The sequence below is a fragment of the Cavia porcellus genome, unplaced genomic scaffold (assembly GCF_034190915.1).
Source record: "Cavia porcellus strain 051 isolate PalLab524CR breed Dunkin Hartley unplaced genomic scaffold, mCavPor4.1 scaffold_23, whole genome shotgun sequence".
NCBI classification, from domain to species: domain Eukaryota; kingdom Metazoa; phylum Chordata; class Mammalia; order Rodentia; family Caviidae; genus Cavia; species Cavia porcellus.
Genome location: NW_026947506.1, coordinates 21,610,355 through 21,635,164, shown reverse-complemented (window position 1 = coordinate 21,635,164; position 24,810 = coordinate 21,610,355). Strand labels below are relative to the sequence as shown.

Sequence of the window (24,810 nt, the reverse complement as noted above, 5' to 3'; positions counted from 1 at the left end):
CAGGATTTAAGTTTTTGTTTAATCTTCCCCATTTCAACTCACTTGTCCTGCTTGGTGCACTAAAACAAATATTTTCTGTTGCCTTGTGTAGACATTGGCTATCTTATATTCCTTGTACTTGCACAAAATGATTTCTCTTGTAGCTTAACTGCTTTATCCCTTCTGTCACAGAAACCATTTCAGAAAACTCAGTTTTAAACAGCCTAGAAGTTCCTCACTTGAAACCTGAGAATTTGCTAAGAGGCAGTTTTCCTATGCAAAACAAAACATGATTTCTGAAGTTAGTATCAAAGACACAACACATGGTGATATCTTTCTTGATTGAGCTGCATGTTTTTAGTAGAGATCTTTAACAGTGTAATTATTAAGCTTTTAGAATATTCAGGAGAAAAGTGAGGTCCACACCTGTTTTGCTTGTGTGGCAGATTTACGTTCCTTTGACTGCACTTGTGAGTTGTGCTGGGTGTGTTCAACCCATGCAGCAGTTCGTGTGCTGAGCCAGAAAGTGCCATTGTTGGCCTAAGGGGCCAAGGCTGTATCCTGAACCTTACCCTAAGGGCAATATGTGTGCCTGTGCGTGCATGTCTGTGTGTGTGTGTTTACCCAAGGACATATACGGGACCCAAGAATGTCTTGATCTCAGCCCAGTGTTGAAATTCAGTTGCACTTTGTTCTACAATCTCGTGGGTTAATAAGCAGCTCTCTTAAAATACCTTTCTATGCTTAAATATATTTGACATTTATTCCTTAGTGGGAGTAATTTGTTAGATGTCATCTCATTTCCTTCTTATTATCTCAAGATCACTTTCAATAAAAGCTAGATTGCTTTTGAAATGACTATGAGGGAGAATCAAGTATGTGGAACAGATGGGCTAGGAAAATGATTTTTGTTCTGGAAAAGGTAAAGACAAGGATAAGTCCTACTTGGTTAGCACTCTTTGCCTGGAGCCTGCATGGCAGCAGCCTCCTAGCTGTGATAACTTGAGCTTTGACCTAGTTTTCATGCTCTGTTTGCCCTCCTCCCCTGGGAGTCAGGAGAGAGGCTAAGAACCTCTGGTTCAAACTAATCCCAACAGCTGAGGGAAACCAGAAGAGAACGACAGCAAAATACTGTGGCAGTGCCCACAGTGAGCATAGGGGTTGTGGTGAGTTAACTAATGGCCAACTGGTAACACTGAGATAAACTGAATCAGTTTGGTTCTGGGTGTGAAAGGCCCACGTAAGGATTGTTGCTAACAGCATAAAAGGAGAACTAGATGGAAGATGGCATGCTGTTGATCCTCCTGGAGAAGGCGGTTGCACTAGTTTTCCTGATACAAATTCAGCTGGTTCTCACTGTTGCTGAGGACAGCTGCTGATCCTTACCTGGAGCATCACTCCCTGGCTCCTTGGCAGATCCCTCAGCCTGGTGGCACTGCTCTTTCACCCCACTTGATACAGATTTGTATGAGACACTGTCGTGGGTTTTAGGCACCCAGCTGATTTTGGGGAGGACATTACCATGGGCTCTAGGTCTTTAGTTGGACTCATGCTGGACCTTGGTGTGGAATCCAGGCCCTCAGCTGGATTCTTTGTGTCTCTAGTGTGGGAACAGATCTCCTTCAGTCTTCTGCATGGGGGGGGGCAGGTATTATAAACTAATCCTGTAAATTATGTGTCCTGTTTTAAGTCTATCTCCTTGTAAATCCTGACTGACAGAGGTCATCTATATTGTTTACATTTCCCACCCCTCCCTCTTTTTCTAGGTGTAGAAACTAATGCACTGTGAGATCACAGGCCCAAGCCCGATCATGTAGCTAGCAGATGCCCATGCTAGGCCTAGAATTCAAGTTAACAAAAAGTCCCTTGAATTGAAGAAAGGGTCTTCAACACCCAGAGGGAGAGAGCCTGACCCTCTGTATCTGAGCATGTTGTGCTTTGGGGTCAAAGCAAATAAAGGCTCGAACTCTTGTACCGTTTAGCAAACCTGCTACAGTACACATGGAGGAGGAGAAACCTGTGTAAGATTGCTTAAGTAGGTTATTTATGCAAGGGACCCTTATATTTTAAACTTTCTAATGAAATTAAAAAGTTAAATTTAGCTTTCATTTGTCCCTGTGCAGTCATTCAGGAACTAATTCAAGATGCTTCCTCAAGAATCAACTCATGGTTCTTCTTCCTTTTAAAAATTAATTTCTAAATGACCACTCCAGGAAAGGCATACAGTGTTTCTGGATGGAAAGGCTTATTCATCTTTCCAAATTTAATTTATAAATCTAAATAGTCAGAGTCACGATCCCAATGTAATTTTCGTTAAATGACATAAATGTTCTAAAATTAATCTGGAGATCTAAGCAATCAAGAAAAGATAAGGATAGTGAAAGAAATTAACAAAAGAACTTGAATGATCAGGTATTAATACATGGTAAAGTTACGGTCATATGAATGGTATATGTATTATGAACATGGGAATATAGGTTCATGGCACAGTAGAGACTGTGAAGAGAATAATTGTACCGCTAAGATTTAAGTATAGAGACATGGGAAAAAGGATGAAATATTCAATAAACAATGTGGAAGTAACTCAGTTATTTGGAGAAAAGTAAAGTCTTACTTTGTCTGGGAGGCTTAGGCTGGCAGATCACAAGTTCAAGGCAGCCTGAGAAACTTAGTAAGATCCTGTCACAAAATAAAATAATAAAATAAAAAAATAACTGGGGATGTAGCACAGGCAAGGCCCTGGGTTCAATCTCCAGCAAAAAAAGGTTAGAAATCTAAGAGAAAATAAAAATATATCTATGTATCTTGGAAAAAAATTTAAACACAATACTAAATGACAATTTAAAATACTTTTGTGTTTGACCATTTAAATATTAAATCTTTGAAATAAAAAAATAAGTGAACCTAAATCTTATTATGGGATTAGGTCCTAGATGTTTTAGGATTTAATAAACCGTAGGATAAAACCTTTTCCCTGGGTTCTTTTTAAATGTAAATGAATCTTAACAAGACAGTGAGGAGGCCTGAGGTACGGTGTTGAGTTAGCTTTCTGTCACTGTGACTAAATACCTGAGATGAACAAGACAGCAAGAGGAAAGCTCTGTTTGGCTCATGGTTTTAGAGGTTTCAGTCCATGGTCAGCTGGCCTGGTGCTTCTGGGCTTGTAGGGAGGCAGCACATTATGGCAGGTGTGCTTGGTAAGGCACCTCATGGCAGTCGGAGCAAACAGACAGGAAGCAACTAGAGACCCAATATTACCATCATGGTCTCACACCCGGTGACCTAACTTCCTGAAACAGCTTCCTGAAGGCTTCTACCACCTCCAAAAACTGCCTCAAGCAGGTGAAGGAGCATAGACATTTTGGATGCAAACTATGGCAGGGGTTGAAAAGTGGAAACAGATCTCACCTAGTTCCACATTTCCTCCAAGTGCCATGGTGTTATGAGGGGAGCTGAAAGCTGGAGGGGAAATTCATGGTGAGTGAGACACCCTGGTGCCTAAACACGGTAACATTTCCAAGGAGGATTCCTTCTCATGCAGAGTCATTCCTCTGAATCTGTTATTTTGTTTTGCTTTGCTTTGCCCCAGATTCTATGGGAGATCAGTAAAGTTCATATGTTCCTAAAGTTTTATAGATTGCCCTTAAAGGAAAGTTTTGCTGTAAGTTCTCATTGTGACTTAGCGAGACTCTTTCTTAAAATAAAAAAATTTAAAAAGGGCTGGGAGCATAGTTTAGTACAGAGGCCCCGGATTCAATCTCTAGTGCTGCAAACAAAACAAAACAGAAAACTGCTGTTTCTACAAGGACAAGTGAATGATTTCCTCTGAATGTGGTTTGGGGGTGGAGAAAGAAATAAGAAGTACTGGAGTTATTAGGTCACAGGTTATGTGCATTTGGCATTTTAGTAGCGAACTCCACAGAGTCAGCCCCCACCTTTATTCCCCCCAGGAGGGGCAGAGATTGCATTTTGACCTGTCAGTCTGAAAGGCTCTCTTAGTAAAATCTTAGTTTACATTTTTGACTGAGATCAGATATCATTTTACATGTTTAAGGAGTGCCTGAATTCCCTTTTCTGGGAATCAGTGAGTATTTTAGAGCTGAAGCTGACCTTAGAGTTGAAGTCCAGCTGTTTAGCCTACAAATGTGGAAACTGGGTGACCACCATTGTGGAAGCCCATGATGACACAAGACCAAATCCTGGTTTCCTGTCCTAAAAGCCCTCAGAGTGTGAGAGTGAGACAAGTCCTGTAAAAGTCTGTGAGGGCAATTGGTTTGGCTTAAGAACCGGAAAGTCTAGAAATGACAGGGCAATGCCATAAGGCCTTGGCAGTGAGACTGAGGTCCATGAGACCCTGAATGCTAATCAGAGTAGCCTGATCAATTGCTCTTGTCACATAATACATTAGAGTCCTCTGGAAACTTGGCGGGAGTGCTTGTACCTTTCCTGAACTTCAGGTACCTCATATATAAAATGCAATTAATATTAGCTGTTTCTGCCAAGCTTGTGAGAATTGGGTTTAATATGCATGTAAAGCAGCTGACACAAACAGGCTTCCCACTCTTTATCATCCTCCTTATATTTGTGTGGCTTTTGATCTGACTTCCTCATTCCCATGGAAGCTCTAGGGGAATTTCGGAAGGACAGCTATGCTCTCGGGGGTCTCTGCGGTGCACACTGTTGTCTTGCATGCACTTTCCAGAATTAACTGTCCGAGATAGCTCATGCAGAAGGGTGCATCACATTTACACTGACTCCCTAGGATTAGAGAAGAAAAGTCTGCTCACTTTGCCACACTCAGCTTTTTAGGTTTTGACTCAAGATCCCGTTTTCATGTTTGTCAAGAGAAAGGAAAAGGCTCCAGATTGTGGAAGGGAAGATAGAAAGTATGCTGACCTCGTCACAAGACCGGTCTCACAGTGGAAAGGAGTGGAAAGAGAGAAGGGAAGGAGGACTGCTGGAAACTTGTGCTCTGCAGTGCAAAGTCTAGATGACTGCCATGTAGTCTTCTTGGGTAGTTCTTGAGTCGCCGGAGTCAAGTTTGTTTTGTTTTGTTTTAATGGGGTTTTCACTTCACTGTTGTTATTCATGTTATCTAAAAAGAATCGGATCATATGCAGAGCTGGGGTCAGAATGGGGCTGCCTCAGCCTTCCCTTTTCAGAGACCATGGAGGCTCCTGTCCTTTAACCCCCTGGACATTGCTCCCAGGGTTAGTTACAGTACAAACTGTTAGCAGCTCTGCAAAATGAATGAAAAAGTTCATCTTTAGAGGCCTCCCTGTTCTACTTCCAATTCCAGAGTTCCTCCAAGGGTGGGTCCTGGCCATCTTCCTGCCCGAGATAGCCTGGAAGCCTGATGACAATGGAGATTCTTAGCCTCCTTTCCATTCTAGGTTTTCTGAATCAGGATCTGGGGGTGAAGCCCAGAAATATGCATTTTCAATAAGCAGTCCCAGGAATTCCTTAAGTTTGGGGCCACTGTTTTGCTACATTGTCTCTTTGTTTCCCTTTGTCTGTTTTGTTCCCTTCAGGCTTCCCACTTCTGCTCATCTGTTTGCTCCCTTCTACTGCTCCTTGATGCCAAGGATCCAGAGTAGTAGTTGGCTGAACTGTCTTTTTAACAAAATGAATTGAATTCCTCTGGAATCTCTTAGCTAGGAGAGGGAAAATGATGCATCTTTCTTATTGTTTTGTTTGTCTCCATTAAAGAAAGCCAGATTAAGAACTATCCTCAGAGTTAGGGTGCAGCTTAATGGTGGAGCCCTTGCCCAGCATGCACAAGGCCTGGAGTTCAATCTTGAGCACAGCAAAAAAATTGAATTAGACTAAGCATGGTAGTGCATGCCTATAATCTCAGCAGTTGGGAGATTGAGACGTGAAGATCCCTGGGTGTTGCAGGCCAGCTGGGCTAAAGTGAATTCAAGGTCAGCCTAAACTGCATAGTAAAACCCTGTCTCAAAAAGATAAAAAATAAAAGAATAAACTGAATTAAATTAAATGAGATCCTCTCTGAGCACGAATTTTGTGACACCATCTTGGCTACAGAGTCTCCAGTTTCTAGCTACTCTTCCATAGAAGAGAGATCTTGAAAATTCCCCAAGGAAGTTGGCCATCAGCAGCCCTAAAATGGAAGGCACTTGTTGATGTTCGCTGGAGGCATTTGTGGAAATTGGGGCTGATAGGACAAAAAGTGGTGCAAGAGAAAATGTGGGCGGTTGGGGGAGTGCTTGCATGGAGCTTGGGGTGGTGCCAACAGCGTCCTGAACCTCTGCTTTTGTCTTCACAGCCACTGAAGGAAGAGCCCAAGATGAATGCAGAGGTGAGTCCTTTACAAAAACTATTCTAAGGAATGCTTTAAAAAAAAATTTTTTTTTGCAATGTCCCATTCTTATCCTTTGCAGAGTATCCTTTTCCCCCCAGAAAGCTTTCAGAAACATCAGCTCAAAATTGAAAATATTTCCCTCCAACTTACCAATTTGATCTTGGCTCTGGATGATACAGGAAGAATTAGGCTCCTGCAATTCTTATCTGTGCCCACCCAGCTTCATGTAGGTCTGAATCCACCCACTTTGGCTAATCTTGAAACAACACTCAGGAGCTGAACGGGGTGCGGTGGGGTGGGATGGGTGCCAGGCCCAGATGCCTGCTTTGTGCTGTTTATGGACTCTTCACTCTGTGTACTCAGACCTGTCTGCATTGTCTCTTTAGTGCTCTCACTTCCTGTTCTTTGCTCCAAGGATGGATCTGGCTTGTTAATCTTTTCTATTCTCTCTTCATTTTACTCATTTGTTCCTTCCTTCTCTAACACCCTTGCCAGTCTAACCTGGACCTTGGTGTTCATCGCTTCAATAGCTACTGTATTGTACTGATGCCTTGAATCCATTTCTCCTGGTCCTGGTCACCACTGCCTCATTTCCATAAACCTGGAGGCTTCCCCAAGGGATGATGGTCGTGGGAGAGCAGCTGTTTGCAGCTGGTAGATATTTCGGAACCCTTATCCAGGGGCTTAGCCCATGCAGCTCTCTGTCCCATTGCCCTGGACAATCAGATCCATGCTTTCATTCTCCTGAATCTCTCCACTCTTTACAATGCCCTCCTCACTCTTAGCATCTGGATCACTTTTTACTTCACAAAGAAACATGTAAACATTCCACCCCACATTGTCTCTCAGTTCCTGCCTCTCCCTGTGTCTTGTTCCTCTTGTTGGATAGAAGGGATGTTGATCAGTGAACAGAAGTTGTATTGGAAACCCTAACAGATTGTATCTTTTGTTTTGAGATAAAGTCTTGCTCTGTAGTTCAGGCCAGCTCTGAACTCATTGTGCAGCCCCAGGCTGGCCTTGAACTCTGCTTCTCCTGCCTCAGCCTCTTGAGTGCTAGGATTACAGGTGTACACCACTGTGAACCGCTCTAATACGACTTTTCCTGTGGTCCAGATAAAGGGCGATTTCGTGGTGGGTGATCCAGTGGCTCAAAGATCTAATCAAGGGCCCAGGATCTTTTCCTCACTCTACTTTCCATTCTAGAGTTTGCACTGCCTTAGGGACCAGTCTCTTTGTGGTTGTGGCAGGGCTACCAGCTACAGGTTGGGCTGTACCCTCCCTCATCCCCTCCCAGCAAGAGAAAGAAGTGTCTCCTGCACTTTTTTCAGGAAAGTAGGAACTTCTTTATTATGAAGTGCCAACAAAGGCCTCCTAAGTTTTATTGGCTGGAATTGGATCACATGTCCACTGCTGGACCAATCATTGTGTCCAAGAAATCAGCGGCTTTGCTGATTGGTTTAGACTAGTCAGGCCCATCCTAGAGAAGCTTCTCCACCCCTAAACCTGGTGGAGGAAGTGGAAGGAGGAGTGGGTATTGGGTTACATCCACCCACACCTGGTCAGGCCATTTTTTTCCAAAACATTCTTCTGCCAAGACCTTATGCTGCCTCCTTAATGATTTCCTTATCAGCTGTGTTATTCACCTCTTTTCCACTAGCTCTTTCATCAATATTTCAAAACAGTTTCATTTTTACTTTCTTCAGAACAAAATAATGTCTCACATCTTTCACACCTTGTGGAACAACTGCTGCAGTTACTTTTTTCAACCCCTTGAGCTGGGCTTCTTGAGAAAGGGAGGAAGAAAAGGAGAAGGGGAGAGAGACAGACAGAGACAGAGGCAGAGAGAGACAGAGAGACAGAGACAGAGAAAGGGAGGAAGATGGCTCTGTAGCTCATTTCTCCTCCCCGAGTCATTGTTGGCCTATCATACTTTGGCTTCTTTTCCCTGCACACATGCAGAGATTGCATGACTGTCACCACAGTCAAGGTACAGAACCTCAGCCCAGATGGCTCCTTTCCATTGCCTCCTTCATAGTTCCAGCCTTTCGACTCTCCACTCCTGACCCCTGCAGTCTGTGTGTGATGCTCCTTTAACTTACTCAATTGTGTTTTGTTATAGTTTATGTCTCATTATCTTTCCTTTTCACACTTGACTTTATCACAATATATCACACACAGTTCATCTACCACACAGCTCCTGGTTGTGCATCCATGTACTCCTGGCCAAAAGCCTCTGGGCAGAATGTTATTACCTGTGTTTTGTAGGTGAAGGAAAGGAAAGGTATGTAGATTGCCCAGAGAAAAAGGAATGGGGAATTAAGGGGCAGAAAGGGAATGGAGTCCTGATGTGACTCCACGAATGCCTTTATTCATGCCTAGACCCCAGCTAATCCTGTCCATGCAGGTCTTCTGTTGTTTCCACTTCATGAAGAGTTTCTTGGAGTCCTCTCTCTGGAAGGGACACGTCCTGCAAGTGAATTCCCTCTGCTCTCTATCTTTTCTCTGGTTACCTTCTGTCCTCTGACTTCAAACAGCTGTCTACGTGTTGTGTACACGTTGGTGTCCCCAAGCATCTTGGTGATGTCTCAGTGTGTTCCCACTGAGTATTATGGCTTGTGTCTAGCTGTCCCTCCAAAGCCTTATGCAGTCGTATGTGGGGCTTTTTAGAGGTAACTGGATCTAGACTATGTGATGCTGGAATCAAGGATGTGATGCTAAACTCAAGGGTGTCCCACCAAGAGTGTGAGTGTTGCCCATTTTAAGGGTTGGTATCCTGGATGGAATAGAAGGGGCAGAAAGAGGACTGCTGTTGTAGTTTGCTACTTCTGCTGGCGGAGAACTCTTTCTCCTCTGTGATGCCTCTCTGCCATGCCACCCTGCCTTGCAGCCAGCCCATTATGAACTAAAACCTCTGCAAACTGTGAGCTGAAATAAATCTTTTCTCCTTTAATTTTGGGAGGTATTTTGTCCCAGCAATCATAAAAGCAACTTAAGACACAGGCTGGCTCAGAGGTTTCTGAAAGGATTGGGATGTGATGCAGAGCTTAGGCAGTCATTGGAACTGTGTGGGAAGGAAATCCCATGCCAGATATGGTTGAGGAAAACTTGTTGTGACTCCAGATACCCTCAAGAGAGGAAAGGTGGAGAGGGATCCTCAGGTCCAAGCTCCAGCCTTCTTTCCTCTCCAGCATGTAAAGATCTCTGTTTTCCCTGCCAACCATTTTATTGTTAAATGTTTTGGGCCTTACAAACAATAGAGGAAAAATATGAACTCAGTCTTTCTGATTGTTTGAAATTGCTTTCTTCTCTCTCAAAGCAGTGGTCTACAACCTATCATCATGTCCTGTATATAAAGTTCTTCTGTAGTAGTAATGTTACATTTTCTTTTAAATTTTTCATCTTTTAAAAAACTTTTCTTCTAAGTTGACAGAATAGATTCTCTTAATCCTAACTTTCTGTAAACTACATTTTCAGGTCTAGAGTGCACAACACCAGTTTCTCTAAGTCCAGGGATAGGGAAGCAAGATTGCTTCATGACTATTCCTTGATCTTGAATTAGTGTTTAATCCAGAATTAATTTTTACTGTTCCTTATGTGTTATCCCTTTTCTCCCCAAACTGCTCCTATTCTTTATTTCTCAAAATATCACCACTGTCGTGTGGCAGTTTACCATGTGTTCAAGATGGCAGAGCATGGCCATCGACCACACAAGGGTTATTAGGCATCTGAGGCCCAGAAGTCCACTCTGTGGTCCTCTCTGGGGGCACTTCTTATGAACTACTTTCTCTGTAGATGTCAGTCCCCTTCCAATTTGTGTTCACTTTCCCTCCCACTTGTCTTTTTTCCTTTTTTCCCCCCTCTGCCTCTGGTTCCTACTCACAGAGAGTAGGAACTGTTGTCACAGAGGGATGGTGTAGTGCTGGCCTTGAACCCTGGGCCTTGCACATTATAGTCAAGCTCTCTACCACTAAGGTGTCCCCTGCCAGCCCTATCCATTTCATTTTCAGTTCTGTCTTTCATTTACAGTTTCATTTGTAGAACATGCCTTGAAGAGGTGTCACATAAAATGAAGATGCTCTAGTAATTAATTTTCTTCAGAAATGAAGTTCTTTCCTTAAGAGGAGCTCTGTTGTTAAAATAGCAGTTTTTGCCCATATCTTGTCTGATTGTGTCTTTTTTCCCTCTTAATTGTGGATTGAACCTAGGGCCTTTGCACTGAGCAACACCCCAACTCTTATTTTTATTTTTTTATTCTGATGGATGGTCACATCTGGATAAGATGCCCAGACTGGACTTGAACTTGTAATCCTTGCCAAGGACTCTTGGAGTGCTGGGATTACAGGTGTACCGGTGCCTGGCCCATGGGTCAGTTTTGCAAGGAACAATATCTAAACCAAACCCTAAAATAGGTTAATAATGCACTCTGACCCTCCACAAGCCAGGTTCAGTGTACAGGTTTGTATATTGTTGACTAATGACAAGACCAGAGCAGTCTGGCTATTTACAGTGAAGCTGTTTCTTAACCGTGTGGCTTTTTTGAAGCCAGCAGGACCTTACTAGCCCGGTGGTCACTGGTCACATGGAAGGTAGGGATTCAGTTGTTAATCTTAGGAGTACCATCAATGCTTATTCTAACTGGGTGAAATATAATAATAATGTAATAATAGCCTAATATCGAATGCTTGTCTCCTTTGGTCAAAAATCAAACAAATGTTTGACCAGGGGTAAGTGTTTGGGCTTTAACTGCTGATTGGTAAAGAGAGGATCAAAAGGACTTTTACCCAGAGGGTTGTTTCCAGCTGTGAGTGTGAGTCACAGCCAACACGCAACTCAGCAGCAGCCACACTTCAGCCACCAGGAGTCGCCTTCTTAGAGCTGCGGGCTGAGAGGCTGCAGCTGCCCTTGCAGATGCTGCGGCTTCCAGGCAGGCTCTGGAGAAGCACTCACTTTGGTGTTGTCAAAGATGGTCAGAGATGCTGCTCTAGGTCCACTGCCCAGGGCACTCAATGGTTCCTAGCAATGGTTCACGGCATTTAAGTCCCTGTTAGACTTCTTTATATTAGAATACAGTTGTGTGACACCTGGCGACATTCTATCCAGTGATGGACTGCATGCATCTGTATAGCTGGGGTGTGCAGTAGGCTGTACCATTGAGGTCTGTGTAAATACCTTCTGTGATGGTCCCGCAAGGATAAAATCACCTAACAATGCATTTCTCAGAACAGGCTTTTGCTGTGGAGTGCTATATGACTGATTTCTCTTTTCCAGACTGAAATCTGATTGGTGTCTCATGGGGTTTACCACACATGTAGAGTCAGTTGTGTAAGAATGGTACAAAGCTCAAGAGGGAGAAAGTGGACGTATACTATTGCAGGGCTCTTACATGTGAAATGGTATAAAACTACTTCAAGGTAGACTGTGTTAATTAAAATATATCCAGGAAAATGCCTTAAAGTTATCTCTAAAAGTTATTGCTAATAGAATTATTAAAAAACTCTTAATTTTAAAAGGCAGAAGAGAGAAATAAGAACAGATTGGATAAATTAGGGAGATTTGGATTGAGTTTCAATTAAAACTCAGCCATAGCAATAACTGCAATGTTAATTGTCTTGTAAACACTGTAATTAAAAGGCAAAGATTATTAAGCAAGATCAAAAAAGAACATTTAGCTAGATACTTCCTGTAAAAAACTCACTTTAGGTATAAAACCATCCATGGATTAAAAATAAAGATAGGGAAAAAAGGGGCTGGAGATTTAGCTCAGCGGCATAAGCGCCTGCCCTGCAAGCAGGCAGTCGTGAGTTCGATCCCTGGTACCGATAAAAAGGAAAAAGACAAAAAAAAAAAAAAAAAAAAAGATAGGGAAAAAAATGTACCATGCTAACATTAATTAGGGGAAATTGAAAGTGAATCATTAATGTCAGACAAAATAAATTACAGGCAAGAACAATAACACCAGGAACAAAAAATAACACCAGGAACAAAAATAGTCATTTTACAATGACAGAGTTAATAACAAAGACATACCCATCTAATAAGTGTGTACCTACTAACAATTTTAAGGTGCGTGGGTACAAAACGATAGAAAGAAGAAATACACAAGCCTGTAATAAGATTACTTTTATAGGTTTCACTTCTTCTCAGGAATTGTTATAACAATTAGAGAATAATAAGCAAGGATATAGAAAACCTAACAGAAACATCAGCCAATTTGACCAGAGGATTTGAGCAAGGCCCCAGTCAGCACCAGCAGGATGCATGTCCTTTACTAGTGTGCCCAGAATACCACTGAGCGTATACGTCAGCTCTCTGCTGCTATAACCAACCCCTGAAATCAATCAACTTACAAGGAGAAAAGGATTATTTTAGCTCATTGTTTTGGAGGTTTCACACAGTGATCAGTGAGAACGTCCCATATTTAAACTGTAGCTCCAAGATACCCCTGTCCTGGATCATAAAGCATGTCTCGATACTTTTAAAAGGATTCACGTCATGTAAAGAGTGTTCTCCGACTACAGTGGAATTACATGAAAGATCAGTAATAGAAAAACATACAGAAATTCCCCAAACACTTAGAAGAAATTTGGGCCAAGGCTGGAGCAGTGGGCAAAGGAAGAGGGGCAGGAGCAGTGGGGAGCAGTCGTGGCTGGGTCCCAAAGGTGACACAGGACCCTTGTCTGGCAGAGACATTCAGATACAGAGTTTGAGGGATGTAGATTACTGAAGATGTTTAAAATCTATTTGGATTATATTGAGTTAGTGTGTCCCTTTATAAAGAGGACTTGAGCTAGACATGGTGGCTCATACTTGTAATCCCACGCAGTCTGGGAAACTGAGGCAGGAAGATTGCAAGTGTGAGTCCAGCCTGCCCTTCACGTTAAGCTGCATCGCTGGCCCTCTATTTTTTTTTTTAATATTTTATTTTGAGACAGGATCTTGCTAAGTTACTGATTCACCCAGGCTGGCCTTGAATTTATAGTCCACCTACATCACCCCCCCAGAGTGATGGAATGACAGATTGGGGCTTCTGTACCTGGCACACCTGGTGGCTCCTTGTGTGTCCTGGGCTGGCTGCTTTTGTCGCTCATGGATACCCTGGCTAGCCCTGTGGTTTGCTGTCTCTGTGAGATGCCTGGATTGTTCTCAAAGCCCGTCTCGGTGCCCTGTGTTTCAGCCTGAGAGGAAGTTTGGCGTGGTGGTGGTTGGTGTTGGCAGAGCTGGCTCCCTGCGAATGAGGGACCTGCGGAGTCCACATGCATCCTCGGCGTTCCTGAACCTGATTGGCTTCGTGTCCAGGTGCTTACCCTTGCTCTGGGCCTCGTCACTCACCATAAGCACAGTGAGAGATGAGGCTCCGGAACATGGAGATTTTCCTGACCCAGGGAGGGGCGGGGGGAAGCCGTGAACTTAGCTCTGGATGGATCTAGGGCCAGCAAGCAGGCTGCTGCTGAGGAGAGCAGGGAAGGCAGGACAGGGCCTGCGCCTTACAGCAGGGGCACAGCCAGCAACTTGCTGGGTGGGCCTGACACAGTGTGTGTCAGCTGTGACACCTGTCACCAGAGTGGCCGTCCTTGTGGTGGCCCTGGGCTTTACATGCAGTAGGTCATTCTAAGATTCTCATGAACCCCAGTTACAGAGAAGGAAGCTGAGCCACAGTAAGGCTGAGTCAGTGGTGTAGGGTCACATAGTTGGAAGACTCTACTATTGGACTCTACTATTGGGCAGATTGGAAAACGAGTCTGCTGGATTCCAAAGCCCAGCTTTTAAACACTATGTGTTCTTTTTCCATTGGTAATTTTGAATCCCCTCTTTCTCCTGTCCCGCCTCCTCCTCCTTGTCCTCCTCCTCCACCCTTCTTCTTCTTTCTCTTCCTCTTCTTTCCTTTCCCATTCTTCTTCCTTCTCCTTTCCTCCCTTTCCTCCTCCTTTACTTTCTCCTCTTCCTCTTCCTCTTCTTCTTCCTCCTTCTCCTCTTCTTCTTCCTCTTCTTCCTTCTCCTCCTCCTCCTTCTGCTCCTCCTCCCCCTCCTTCTTTTTCTTCTTCTTCATTATTTTGTGGTCCTGGGGATTAAACATAGCTAAGGCCTCATCCCTGAACTATGTATTTGTTTGAGTCAGGGTTTCCCTAAATTGCCCAGGCTGAGTCTGAACTCGTGATCCTCCTGCCTCAGCCTCCCAGATTGCTGGGATTATAGGCATGAACCACCATGCCCAGCTGAGCCCCTCTTTTCTTTAAGAGTTCATTTGTTTTCAATAACTTGAAGAAAACCAAATTTATTACCCTGTTTCTTCCTCACTGTCCCATACTCAAATCTTCCCCTCACCTACATGCACACACACGTACATACACCCCTATTCTCCAGCCTAATCCTGTGTAACATGGTTTATGAATAGTCATTGTGAGCTGCACCCCAGCAGATGCTAGGCTGAGGGTGGAGATGTGCAGTGAGCAGTTTAGGCAAATTGCTATTTTCTAGTACTTGAGAGATAACAGATAATTATTTTTGCAAAACATAAGCAGCTATTGTGATGGTCAATGTGGTCTTTTCTTATATTTTAATTCCTGAGATCATTTTCTTCCAGTCTGCTTGCCTCAAAGCCCAGTCTCTATTTGAAGGATTGAAGTGGCTTTAAGACATGAGGGAGCCCAGAAGGGCCTGGCTCTGCTCTGGGCCAGTCCTCTCCCTGGAAAATTCCAAGGGTGAACAGGATGGAGAAACCTCAGTTTTTATGAGCTAGTGCATTCACCTGCACCCATCAGACGCTGAGATGCGCTCAGCACTTGCTCTTAGGGGGGAAGGTGGGACCTTTTCTTCTTCCTGGAGCCCCAGTTTTCTGTCACTGGGCTGGATACAGAGGGAGCTCCCAGACCCCCAGCTCAGGGTGACTGAGTCCCAGATTCCCCACAACAGACTTTCTGGGTTCAGCCACCTCCCCAGAAAGTTTGGCCCCAGTGGTGCCAAACATATGGCACATGTGCCACTACGGGCTGTTTGTATCATTAGAAAGCTCTAAAAGATTTGCCACTGCTGCTCTATGAATTGTGTGCTTTACCACTTCCCAGAGCACTGTGCACAGTACCATGTTATCAGGGCTTTATGTGTCTCTAGTCCTCCCTCTACCAGAATGTGAGCTCTTTGGAAGGTGAGAATTTTAATTTATTCTTTATGATTTCTCCTACAGTACCTGGCATACTGCAGATAAACACAAAGTATTTGTGGGTAAAGCAACCCATGGGAAGGAACCTGGCACAGTGTCCTTTGGGAGCCCAGCTTCTCCAGCACGCACTGCCCACTGCAGCTGCTGTAGGCTGGAGGCCCCCTGCTGACCACCCCATGCTGCCGTGACCACTGTGTGTGACTGCTATCCTCCAGCCTCAGCACTGTGGCGTGGTATGGCTGCCATGGCGTAGGCTCTTCTACAGCTGTGACAGTCACACTCTCTGGACTTGGCTAGATCGGCTGTGCAGGAGGCAGGGACCCTCACCTTCCCCTTGATGGTCCCTTGGCCTGGAAGTTTGTGAACTCCTGGCAGTTTGGAGCCCAGGCATGTCCACTCTTGCAATCATATTAGGTTTCTTTGTCACAGTGTGGAACCAAATACTTGAAACTAGAAGTGACATAGAGATCACTTCTCATGACATAAGGACACATTATTCTTGTTGTAGAAAGGAGGTCTTCCAAAGACTCAGGTCCTCCATGCTGTGAGTGGGAGTGTGAGTACTTGCTGCCAGGTCCCCTCACCTCAGCCCTGATGGTTTTTTCTCTCTCCCCAGTGGAAACATTCTGGCAATGGGAGAAACATTCATTTCTTCTTTTCCAAAAGCTGGTCACGAGGCCACCATTGGGAGGAGGGGAGAAGGATGATGCTTACTTATTTGTTAGCTACCTTTTTATTCGTATATATTAGCCATACACAGCAAACACGTTCACCTTGGTGAGCTGATGCACGTACACATTGCATCTTAATCATTTTCATTTCTCCTTCCCCTCTGCCTGCTTCTGTATTCCATTTGTGGCTGTTGTTGTACTGAGAAACAGACGGGAGCTTGGGAACATTGATGGAGTTCAGCAGATTTCTTTGGAGGATGCTCTCTCCAGCCCGGAGGTTGAGGTTGCCTACATCTGCAGCGAAAGTGCCAGTCACGAGGGTCACATCAGGTAGGAATGACCGCACACCCTCAGACCCTCACATGGATCTTGGTAGTCAAGGGGGAAATTGTGATCACTCTGTGGTTTTAAAAGTTGTTATCAGGAAGGGCTGGGGGTTTAGCTCAGCGGCATAAGCGCCTGCCTTGTAAGCAGGCAGTCGTGAGTTCGATCCCTGGTACCGATAAAAAGGAAAAAAAAAAAAAAACAAAAAAAACCTAAAAGTTGTTATCAGGGAGGGGTGCAGTGCCATGCTGGAGTGTGTGCTTAGCGTGTGCAAGGCCCTGGGTTCGATGCCCACCCAGCACTACTAAACAATTTGGAAATCAAAATAATTGTCAAAACATTGAAAAGTTCTTATTGTCAGTTTTAAATGTCTACGAAGTGGAAACTATAGGTAAAAATTTGGTTAGTGTGCTATCATTTGAAATATTAGAAACATTAAGAATTAGGGTTTATTTGTGTGTGAAAAACTCAGTAAGAGCAGTGTGAACAGAGATCCCTCCTTCTCATCACACAGCTTAGGATAGAGTCCCAACATCTGGTCTTTGTACTTTCAATGTCTTGGAATGTCCCTTTGCTAGGAAATGACTTTTCACAAGGTAAACGAGCCAAGGACATAGTCGTATCATTGAAGACAGGAAACAACACTGTGTAGAACAGCAGGAGAACACAGAGGCCCTTTCTTACCTCCTGAATGTGAAGCCCAGAGCTCATCAAGTGTCTTTTGGGCACTGTGCAGGAGGGGACGCCTCAGTGGGACCAGGCACCCCAGGAAGGAGCAACCCCAGGAGCAAATCACAGCTTTCGCTCCAGGTTCTCACACTAGGCCACAGCTGCCACCCTGCTGTGGTCAGAGGGGACCCCACCCTTCATCAGTCTGGCTCTGGAATGGATAAAAACTCTCCCTGCACTGGACTAAGTTTCCTTAAAACAAAAAGCAATCATGTGACCCTCTGCTTATAAATAAATGCTCCTACCCTGATATCGAGATCCTAAGCCCAGACTCCTGACAGCATTCTAGGTGCTTTGCAGCCAGGTCCCAAGCTAAAGCCTTGTTTCCCTGCTTCCCCTGCCACAAAGAAATTTGCAAATGAACAAAGCCCTGCACCTGCTGCTCAGAGCTGTCCCTGGAAAGCTTCTACACATCCTTCGAGACCCAATTCACTTGTCATGAGTGAAATCTTGTCAGACTTCTTCAGGCAGCACTAACCATGGTGGTTTCTATAGTCTTTAAAGCTGTTAACTATAACAAATGACTTGTTAATTTATCTTTCCTTTCTAGAGTAACTGGTAAATAGGAGTAAGTAGCACTTAGTTGAAAACAGTAACTGGATGAATATTCAGATTAATTTGTAGCTAGACATGGTTCTATCACTGGGGAGTGCAGAATAACGTGAGATGGGACTCTTCCTCCCCGTCCCACCTCCATCCTGATGCCCAGGAGCACAGCGTCTCCTGTTCTGTGTCACACAGTGCCCTAGTGAAGCTGACCGGGAGCGTCTTTTCTCTGTATTTTTCTCTTTTCCCAAAGGCAGTTCCTTGATGCTGGCAAGCATGTCCTCGTCGAGTACCCAATGACGCTGTCGCTGGCGGCAGCTCAGGAGCTGTGGGCCCTGGCCAAACAGAAAGGTGACGTATGCTCCGTCTGCTGAGCAGACCTTTCTCCTAGGGGTCTCTGCTCTGGGATTCCTTCTTTCTTCTTTATGCCTTTTCAATCCCAATCCATCTCAGGCACACAGTGCCCCACTCGGTAGCACACATAGTAGGGTGCAGGGAAGGCAGAAGGATGGGTGAGGGTTTGCAGAGCTTTGACCAAAGCTTATTATTATCCACTCCTCTGATGAAAAAAAATAAGATTCATTTCCACTTGTAGTAGGGTCAGAACACACAATACTTTTTTTGCTAATGGAAAAATGCCTAGGTCCTAGTCATTGTACACATATCATAGTTTTTATTATTTCACAATAGGAATGACTGTTAAGTGCATACTATATGTCAGAAACTTGGGAACTCTCTTAAGCACTTCATATTTTGAATCTAAAAACCCTTGGCTGTGGGTATTCTAGTCTATTTTCTGTTGCTATAACAAAACACTTCAGTGTGGGTGATTTATAAAGAAAAGAGGTTTATGGAGGCCAGGGATATAGCTCAGTGGCACAGCACCTGCCTGGCAAGTGTGAAGCTGTGAGTTTGATTCCTGATACAAAAAGAATAAAGAAAAGAGAAAAGAGGTTTATCTCACAGTTCTGGAGGCCAGAAGTATCAGATCAGGGGGCAACCTTAGTGGCTTTTGGTGAAAACCTCCTGCTGCTCCATGAAGAAAAAGAGAAAGAAAAGTTGACACAATCAAAGAGAAAAGGGGTGAACTCTTACCAGAGCTGAGCCCATCTTTTGAGAGCTAGAACCCACTCATGCGAGAAAGTTTTATCCACTGCTGGGGCCCAGACACCTCCCACGAGGCCCCACCTCCCAGCTCCTACTTGGGGACCAAACATCATAGTCAGTAGGGACAAGAGATACTCAAACCCAGTGTAGCAGCAGGGATTTTCTATAGCTTATTTTTTAAAATTTATTTTAATGATAGTAAAATACAACAAAGCAAGACAACAAAGCCAATCAAGACAATGCAGTGAAACTGGTACAGAACTTCAGAGCAGGATACCAGAACAAAAGTAATAGGTTCCATAGTATATCTTGTTATCTTCATAATAGTTGTCTATTCAATGAGACATAACAAAATCAAACCAAAAACAGAACATTATAAAGCCAATCAAACAGAATACTGAATAGAGCAAAGCAATTAATTAGAGCAAAGCAAAACAGTCAAAACAATATTGGCCTTCAAAACAAGATAGAAGAAAATTCCCCATATTTGCTCTCTTGCCTTCTGTCATCCTCCCAAGAGATGCTCAGACCTCTGGTCCCAGGTCAGCATAATCAACCAAACACCACAAGCATTTGGTTGCTTTATGTACCTCGGTTGCTATCAACTCCAGCTGACCTCAAAACCGCACAGGTGCTAAGGCTGCGCGGGGTGGGGTGGGGGTGGCGGGGAGGGGTGGGGACTGGATGTTTGATTCTCAGCCTGTGCTCCTATAGGTTAGGTCCACAGGAGACACTGACTTATTCTCTCCCCTGCGTGCCCGCAGCTTGCGCCACTTATCAGGAAGGCTGGCTCATTGCTTTTCTGGTCAGTCCCCCAAGTTCCAGCACAGCTGATTCTCGGGAGATGCTGACTTGTTCTCTCCCTGTCTATAGCTTATTTTATGATGCTTCCAGCCTGGATAGGAAAAAGCTTCCAGGCCAAAACATTTTTTACAACTCCCTTAAAGAATCCAACATTCTAGTTACGAATGTTAAGGCACTGTGCTCATTGAAGGGAGGGTCATTTTATAATCCTCCTGTTGTGCCAGTTTCTTGAATGGAGAATCCTGTTAGGACCTATCCCTAGTCTGTGGAGGTTCTTTTCTTCTTTGCTTGTCTTAGGTTATTTTTGTCTTGCACTGCCCTCTGCTGTTCTGGATACAGCTCTACACCCTGGTGCCTCAGGCACCTCCTTGGTATCAAGTTACCCTTGGGGACAGGTGGACCTCATCACAGATTTTCATTTCTGTTGTAAACAGAAACTCAGGGCCACCTTCTCTGGTGTGTGTGTGTGTGTGTGTGTGTGTGTGTGTGTGTGTGTGTGTGTGTTTCTAGCACCTGTCCCTAGCATTGTAATTGCTGTATGTCTTGTCCAGGAGGAAGACAGATATAATCTTCAGGGTGCACAGCTAGACACATCTGGTGACGACTGATTCTTTATTCTGTTTTTGCCCTGACAGGAAAAGTCCTGCATGAAGAGCATGTGGAACTCTTGATGGAGGAATTTGCATTCCTGAAAAAAGAAGTGGTGGGGAAAGAACTCCTGAAAGGGTCCCTTCTCTTCACAGGTCCGTTGTGTGCAGAGTCACAGGTCACACGTGAGGTTGGAGACCAGCTATCCTCTTTCTAGCGTGGGGCATTTCTGCTAGAGACCTTCTGACTCAGGGCCAGTTTTACTGTTTCCATGCTTATATGGACAGTGAAAACATGTATTTTATTCTTTCCTTAAGTGAGGCGAATTTTGGGGATCTTAGGTAAAATATGTATAAGATCTGAAGCATCTTTTTATTCTGCACCAATCTATTAGGCAGAAATTTCCCTTATAAAAATCTTGACAGTTGGATATCATTCATCTACAGTAGGTTTTATGTGAAAACTCTTAAAAGGCCTGGGAGGTGGGTGCTTGGAGTGGCAGACATTTCTATACATCTCCAGAGCACACAGAACATACTTTTGTGGTTCCCTGCAGCTGCCCCCCTGGAAAAAGAGCGGTTTGGCTTCCCTGCCTTCAGCGGCATCTCTCGCCTGACCTGGCTGGTGGCTCTCTTTGGGGAGCTTTCTCTCGTGTCTGCCACTCTGGAAGAGCGCAAGGAAGAGCAGTATATGAAAATGACTGTGTCCCTGGAGACCAAGAACAAATGGTAAGTCGTGAGAGACCCTGGAATTGTCAGGGCCCCTCAGGTGTCCATGAGGATTAGTTCAGAGGGTCCCTTCTACCCCAAGAGAGCTTCTTGCTTCTGCAGAGAGCTACGGTGTCAGTAATGTTGCCTGATTTCCTGGCCCAGCCACGCTGCGAGGTGAAGAAGACACAGCCCGCAGTCATGCTTTGCCATGTTCCTAGGTATTCCTTCATCCAGTCACGTTGACCCCTAAAATGATGCATCACACCCAGAATGGGGGAGTCAGTCTTCCAAATGCCCAACATGTTCTCAAGTGGCCTTTTTGTGCCTTTTTACACAATCTGACACCTCACAACCCAGCACTCTGGAAGCAAGTAACAGAAAAGGGCGAAGGTAGTTTCCCATATCCTTAGTGTTATTGATTTCACCTGCTTGCCCCAGCTTTCACCAGCAAAGCCAAACAGGAGAGGAGGGGAAATCCCAGACCTCAGGGTGATGTCTGCTTAGGCTTTAACACCGTTCCTATTCCTGCCAAGAGCTCTACCACTGAGCTCCATGGTCCAACCAAATTCCCTTGCCCTTGACCCTGGTTCATCCCTGTGGGTTAAAAAAAGAGAGGAAGAAGCAAAGAGAAGTAACCAGAGAGCAAAACCAAATCATTTCATTCCTAGGACTCTGTCCTTAGAAGGGGAGAAGACATATGTGTGTTTATCTATGTGAAGATGTTGAATGCAGGATATCCACATTAATTCAATAATTGGAGCTTAGATATTTGACAATAATAAATTATTAAATAAATTATATAATCATATACAGAACTAATTATCTTAACATCTGTAAGACCACAAACATGCTTAAAAATAAGCAGAAGAAGCATAATTTTAAAATTGTGGCTTTATAGCTTATATGTCATATATACATATAGAGAGATAATTTGAACCAAGGGTGTTAAACTGCAGATGCTTTAAGAGAAGAACCTATGGGTTTTCTCTTTCATTTTAAAAGTTTTTAATACTATGAAGTTTTTAGATATATTTAGAAGGGCAAGACTGGGGATGTGGTAAAGCACTTAGTTATCTAGTAAAAGCTTTGAGTTTGCACTATGAAATGCACTATGAAATGAATGAATGAACAAGTAAATAAATAACAAGAGTAGATTGATGTATTTTTCTCATATAGTCAAGGAAGCTCTTTACTTTAGGTGAAAATCTACTTAGGAGAAAATTTCACAGCTTCCCATAAGCAGATACTAGCTGTTATATGCTATAAAGAAAGAAACAACTTAGAGAAACGACTGTGAAGAAGAGAAGTTTATCCTGCCTGGATGTTAGATTTGTAGGAGTGTAACTATGTGCCTGGAGGGGAAATCTGAACTGGAAATGCAGGTGCTAGGTTGACCAGAGTATTTTCGGGCAGAGACTTCTTAAGAATCTGATCAAAGAACTTTAAAAAAAAATCTTTAAAACATACACACGCGCGCGCGCGCGCACAAACACACACACACACACACACACACAGATTTAGCACTTTATATGCTTTTCAGATGATTATCTCTCTGGATCTCCTACAGGGCTCTTAAGATACAGGGTAAAAACTTCTGAATAACAAACTGGTATTGGCATAAACATCATTCTATGAATGTCTTTGTCTGATGGCAAAAACAAAGCATTGTTTCATTTGTGGCACCCCAGACTCCAAGAGTGGACTGCTGCCCCTAATGCCCTGTCGGCAACTCTCAAAAACAACAAGACAGAAAAAATAGAAAAAGAGAAGCGCTTTATTTTAGCTGGTACCCACGCTGTTGTTAGACTGAGCACCCTGAGCAAAGGAGTCTGAAACTTTTGAAGGCAAAAACCGCAAAGCGAGGGGGGTTGTTTGTGCTGGTGGGTGTCCTTTGGAAAGCTCTCAAGCATAGTTTTGGGTACAGCTTGACCTGGGGACTTTTCACGTATGTAATGTTTTTTAACACAAGTACAAGGTTGTGGTTTTTTGTGGTGGGTCATTTCTTGGAAAAGATGTCTCCATCAGGACAAACAATTTTATCATCTTTTGTGGAGCAGTCCAGGGGGTGGGGAGGGGTCAGCGCTTTACAGAACAGCAAGGTGGCAAAGGGAACTGGTTAGCAGGTTACATCATCATTGTCAAGTTGAAAAAAGTCACCCATGGACATTGGGAAATGGCAGGCCTCAAAATGTCTCCAGGTCACTACTTTGAGCCACAGCTTTCAGAAAGATGGGCACAAAATGGGGTCCCAAATGCCAAGCAAGCACTCATTTGCATTTGCATGTCACATGTCCACCTTACAATTCTTTTGTCTTCACAGTCCGCTGTTATGGATTGAAGAGAAAGGGCCTGGCCTGAAGCGGAACAGATACTTAAGCTTCCATTTCAAATCTGGGTCCCTGGAGAATGTCCCAAATGTGGGAGTCAATAAGAACATTTTCCTGAAAGACCAAAATATATTTGTCCAGAAACTCTTGGGCCAGGTCCCCGAGAAGGAGCTGGCTGCTGAAAAGAAACGCATCCTACACTGCCTGGCACTGGCAGAAGAAATCCAGGAGCGTTGCCACCCAAAGAAGTAAGAGGCAGAAGTGGCATGGTGCCTCCCAGGTGAGGATGGAGTTTGAGTGTCATCAGGAGTTGACCTTTAATTCTGTCCTTCCAATTAAACACGTTGGGCACACAGGATTGTCTTGCTGTTACGAGCTGTGTCGGGTGTGGTATTTTGGGATGAGGTTGTGCAGTGGGGGTGAGGAGAGAATTTACCTTGGTGGAGATGAGCTATGCCTGATTTCGTTTTCTCTGCCAACAGCCATAGCAGATGGGTATGACCAGTTCCGTTTCCTTTGATTACTGGAAAACCTTGTTTGAAGCCATTCAGGCAGTAAATAGAAGAGGACTTTAAAGCCTACCCACAGTCTGAACCCTCGAAATACTGCCTTGGAGTCTCTTCCCCGCTTTAAAGAATGTTACTGTCTCCCATTCCCTGGATGACTAATTGCTGGGAAAATAGAGCCACTGCCCCAGTCACACACCATGTCAAAAGGGACCCAAGCACATGGGAGTTGAGGGGAAGCCGGACATTCCATGCAGAGGTCTGGCACGAGCACTGAGTTGTCAGCAGGAAGCAGCTGGGACAGTGTCTTGGGAACAAAGTTGCTAGAATGTGGGGTCTAGAGGAAGGAATCCTAGAAAGCAAACCCAAGGGTAAGGGGGACCCCTGAAACAGATACAAGAGCAGGGGTGTGATTTATTAGCTGGTATAAGCACACTGAAGGTTGTCAGTTGACAGAGGAGGGATATGGTCACCTAGGTGGGTGGAGGAAAGTATTCAGAAAGCTGCTGGGCACAGGTGAGAGCTCAGACAAGGAGGGAGCACTCAGTTAAGGGACAGGAGTACACCTGCAGCCTGCCCTTCAGGTTCTCCTGCCCTGAGGCTGGACTGAGTGTCAGGTGGCTGCTCTCCACTTATCTCATTTCTCCTGTTGCATTCTCTCCAAATCCTGTGTTAGATTTCTTGCTGCTGTAAGTGCCCCTCATGGATTTGCTCCCTTCCCAATTGCTGTTGTGACATTGGGCCAGTTCAGATGCTATGAGGTCAGTGTTGGAGGATAAGTCTATTTATGATCTCTGTTTGTTGTTTTTAAATTCCCTCACCATGGTACCTCAAGGTAAAACAGGAAAACTTGTTCATTAAAAATCTTAAAAAGTTCTTAATGTTAGTGTCTTATTTGCCATGTGAAGTAGTTTGCAGTAAATATGGGTCAGCTGGGTCCCTTGTATTGCCCCCATGATGTATGTGTCCCATGGGGTGAAGGAATTTTGTGTGTGTGTGTGTGTGTGTGTGTGTGTGTTTATAAACTGTGGCAGCCAGAA

General features: G+C 44.2%; 1 protein-coding gene across 2 annotated transcripts in view; it reads left to right on the top strand.

Annotated features, from left to right (window-relative positions):
* Positions 1-24,646, top strand: part of Blvra (biliverdin reductase A) — a 30,212-nt gene extending 5,566 nt beyond the window's left edge. Inside the window, exons 2-9 of one of the 2 annotated variants that reach the window (XM_003470098.5) lie at positions 6,266-6,298; positions 13,476-13,597; positions 16,340-16,459; positions 17,982-18,079; positions 20,275-20,382; positions 20,784-20,955; positions 23,258-23,544; positions 23,747-24,646. In XM_003470098.5, the coding sequence (XP_003470146.1) occupies positions 6,287-6,298; positions 13,476-13,597; positions 16,340-16,459; positions 17,982-18,079; positions 20,275-20,382; positions 20,784-20,955; positions 23,258-23,516 (891 nt within the window). In that variant the 5' untranslated portion in view covers positions 6,266-6,286 and the 3' untranslated portion in view covers positions 23,517-23,544; positions 23,747-24,646. Of the gene's footprint in view, positions 1-6,265; positions 6,299-13,475; positions 13,598-16,339; positions 16,460-17,981; positions 18,080-20,274; positions 20,383-20,783; positions 20,956-23,257 lie in introns of both variants that reach the window. The other variant, XM_063233898.1, reaches the window with a different exon arrangement.
* The last annotated feature ends 164 nt before the right edge of the window (positions 24,647-24,810 follow it).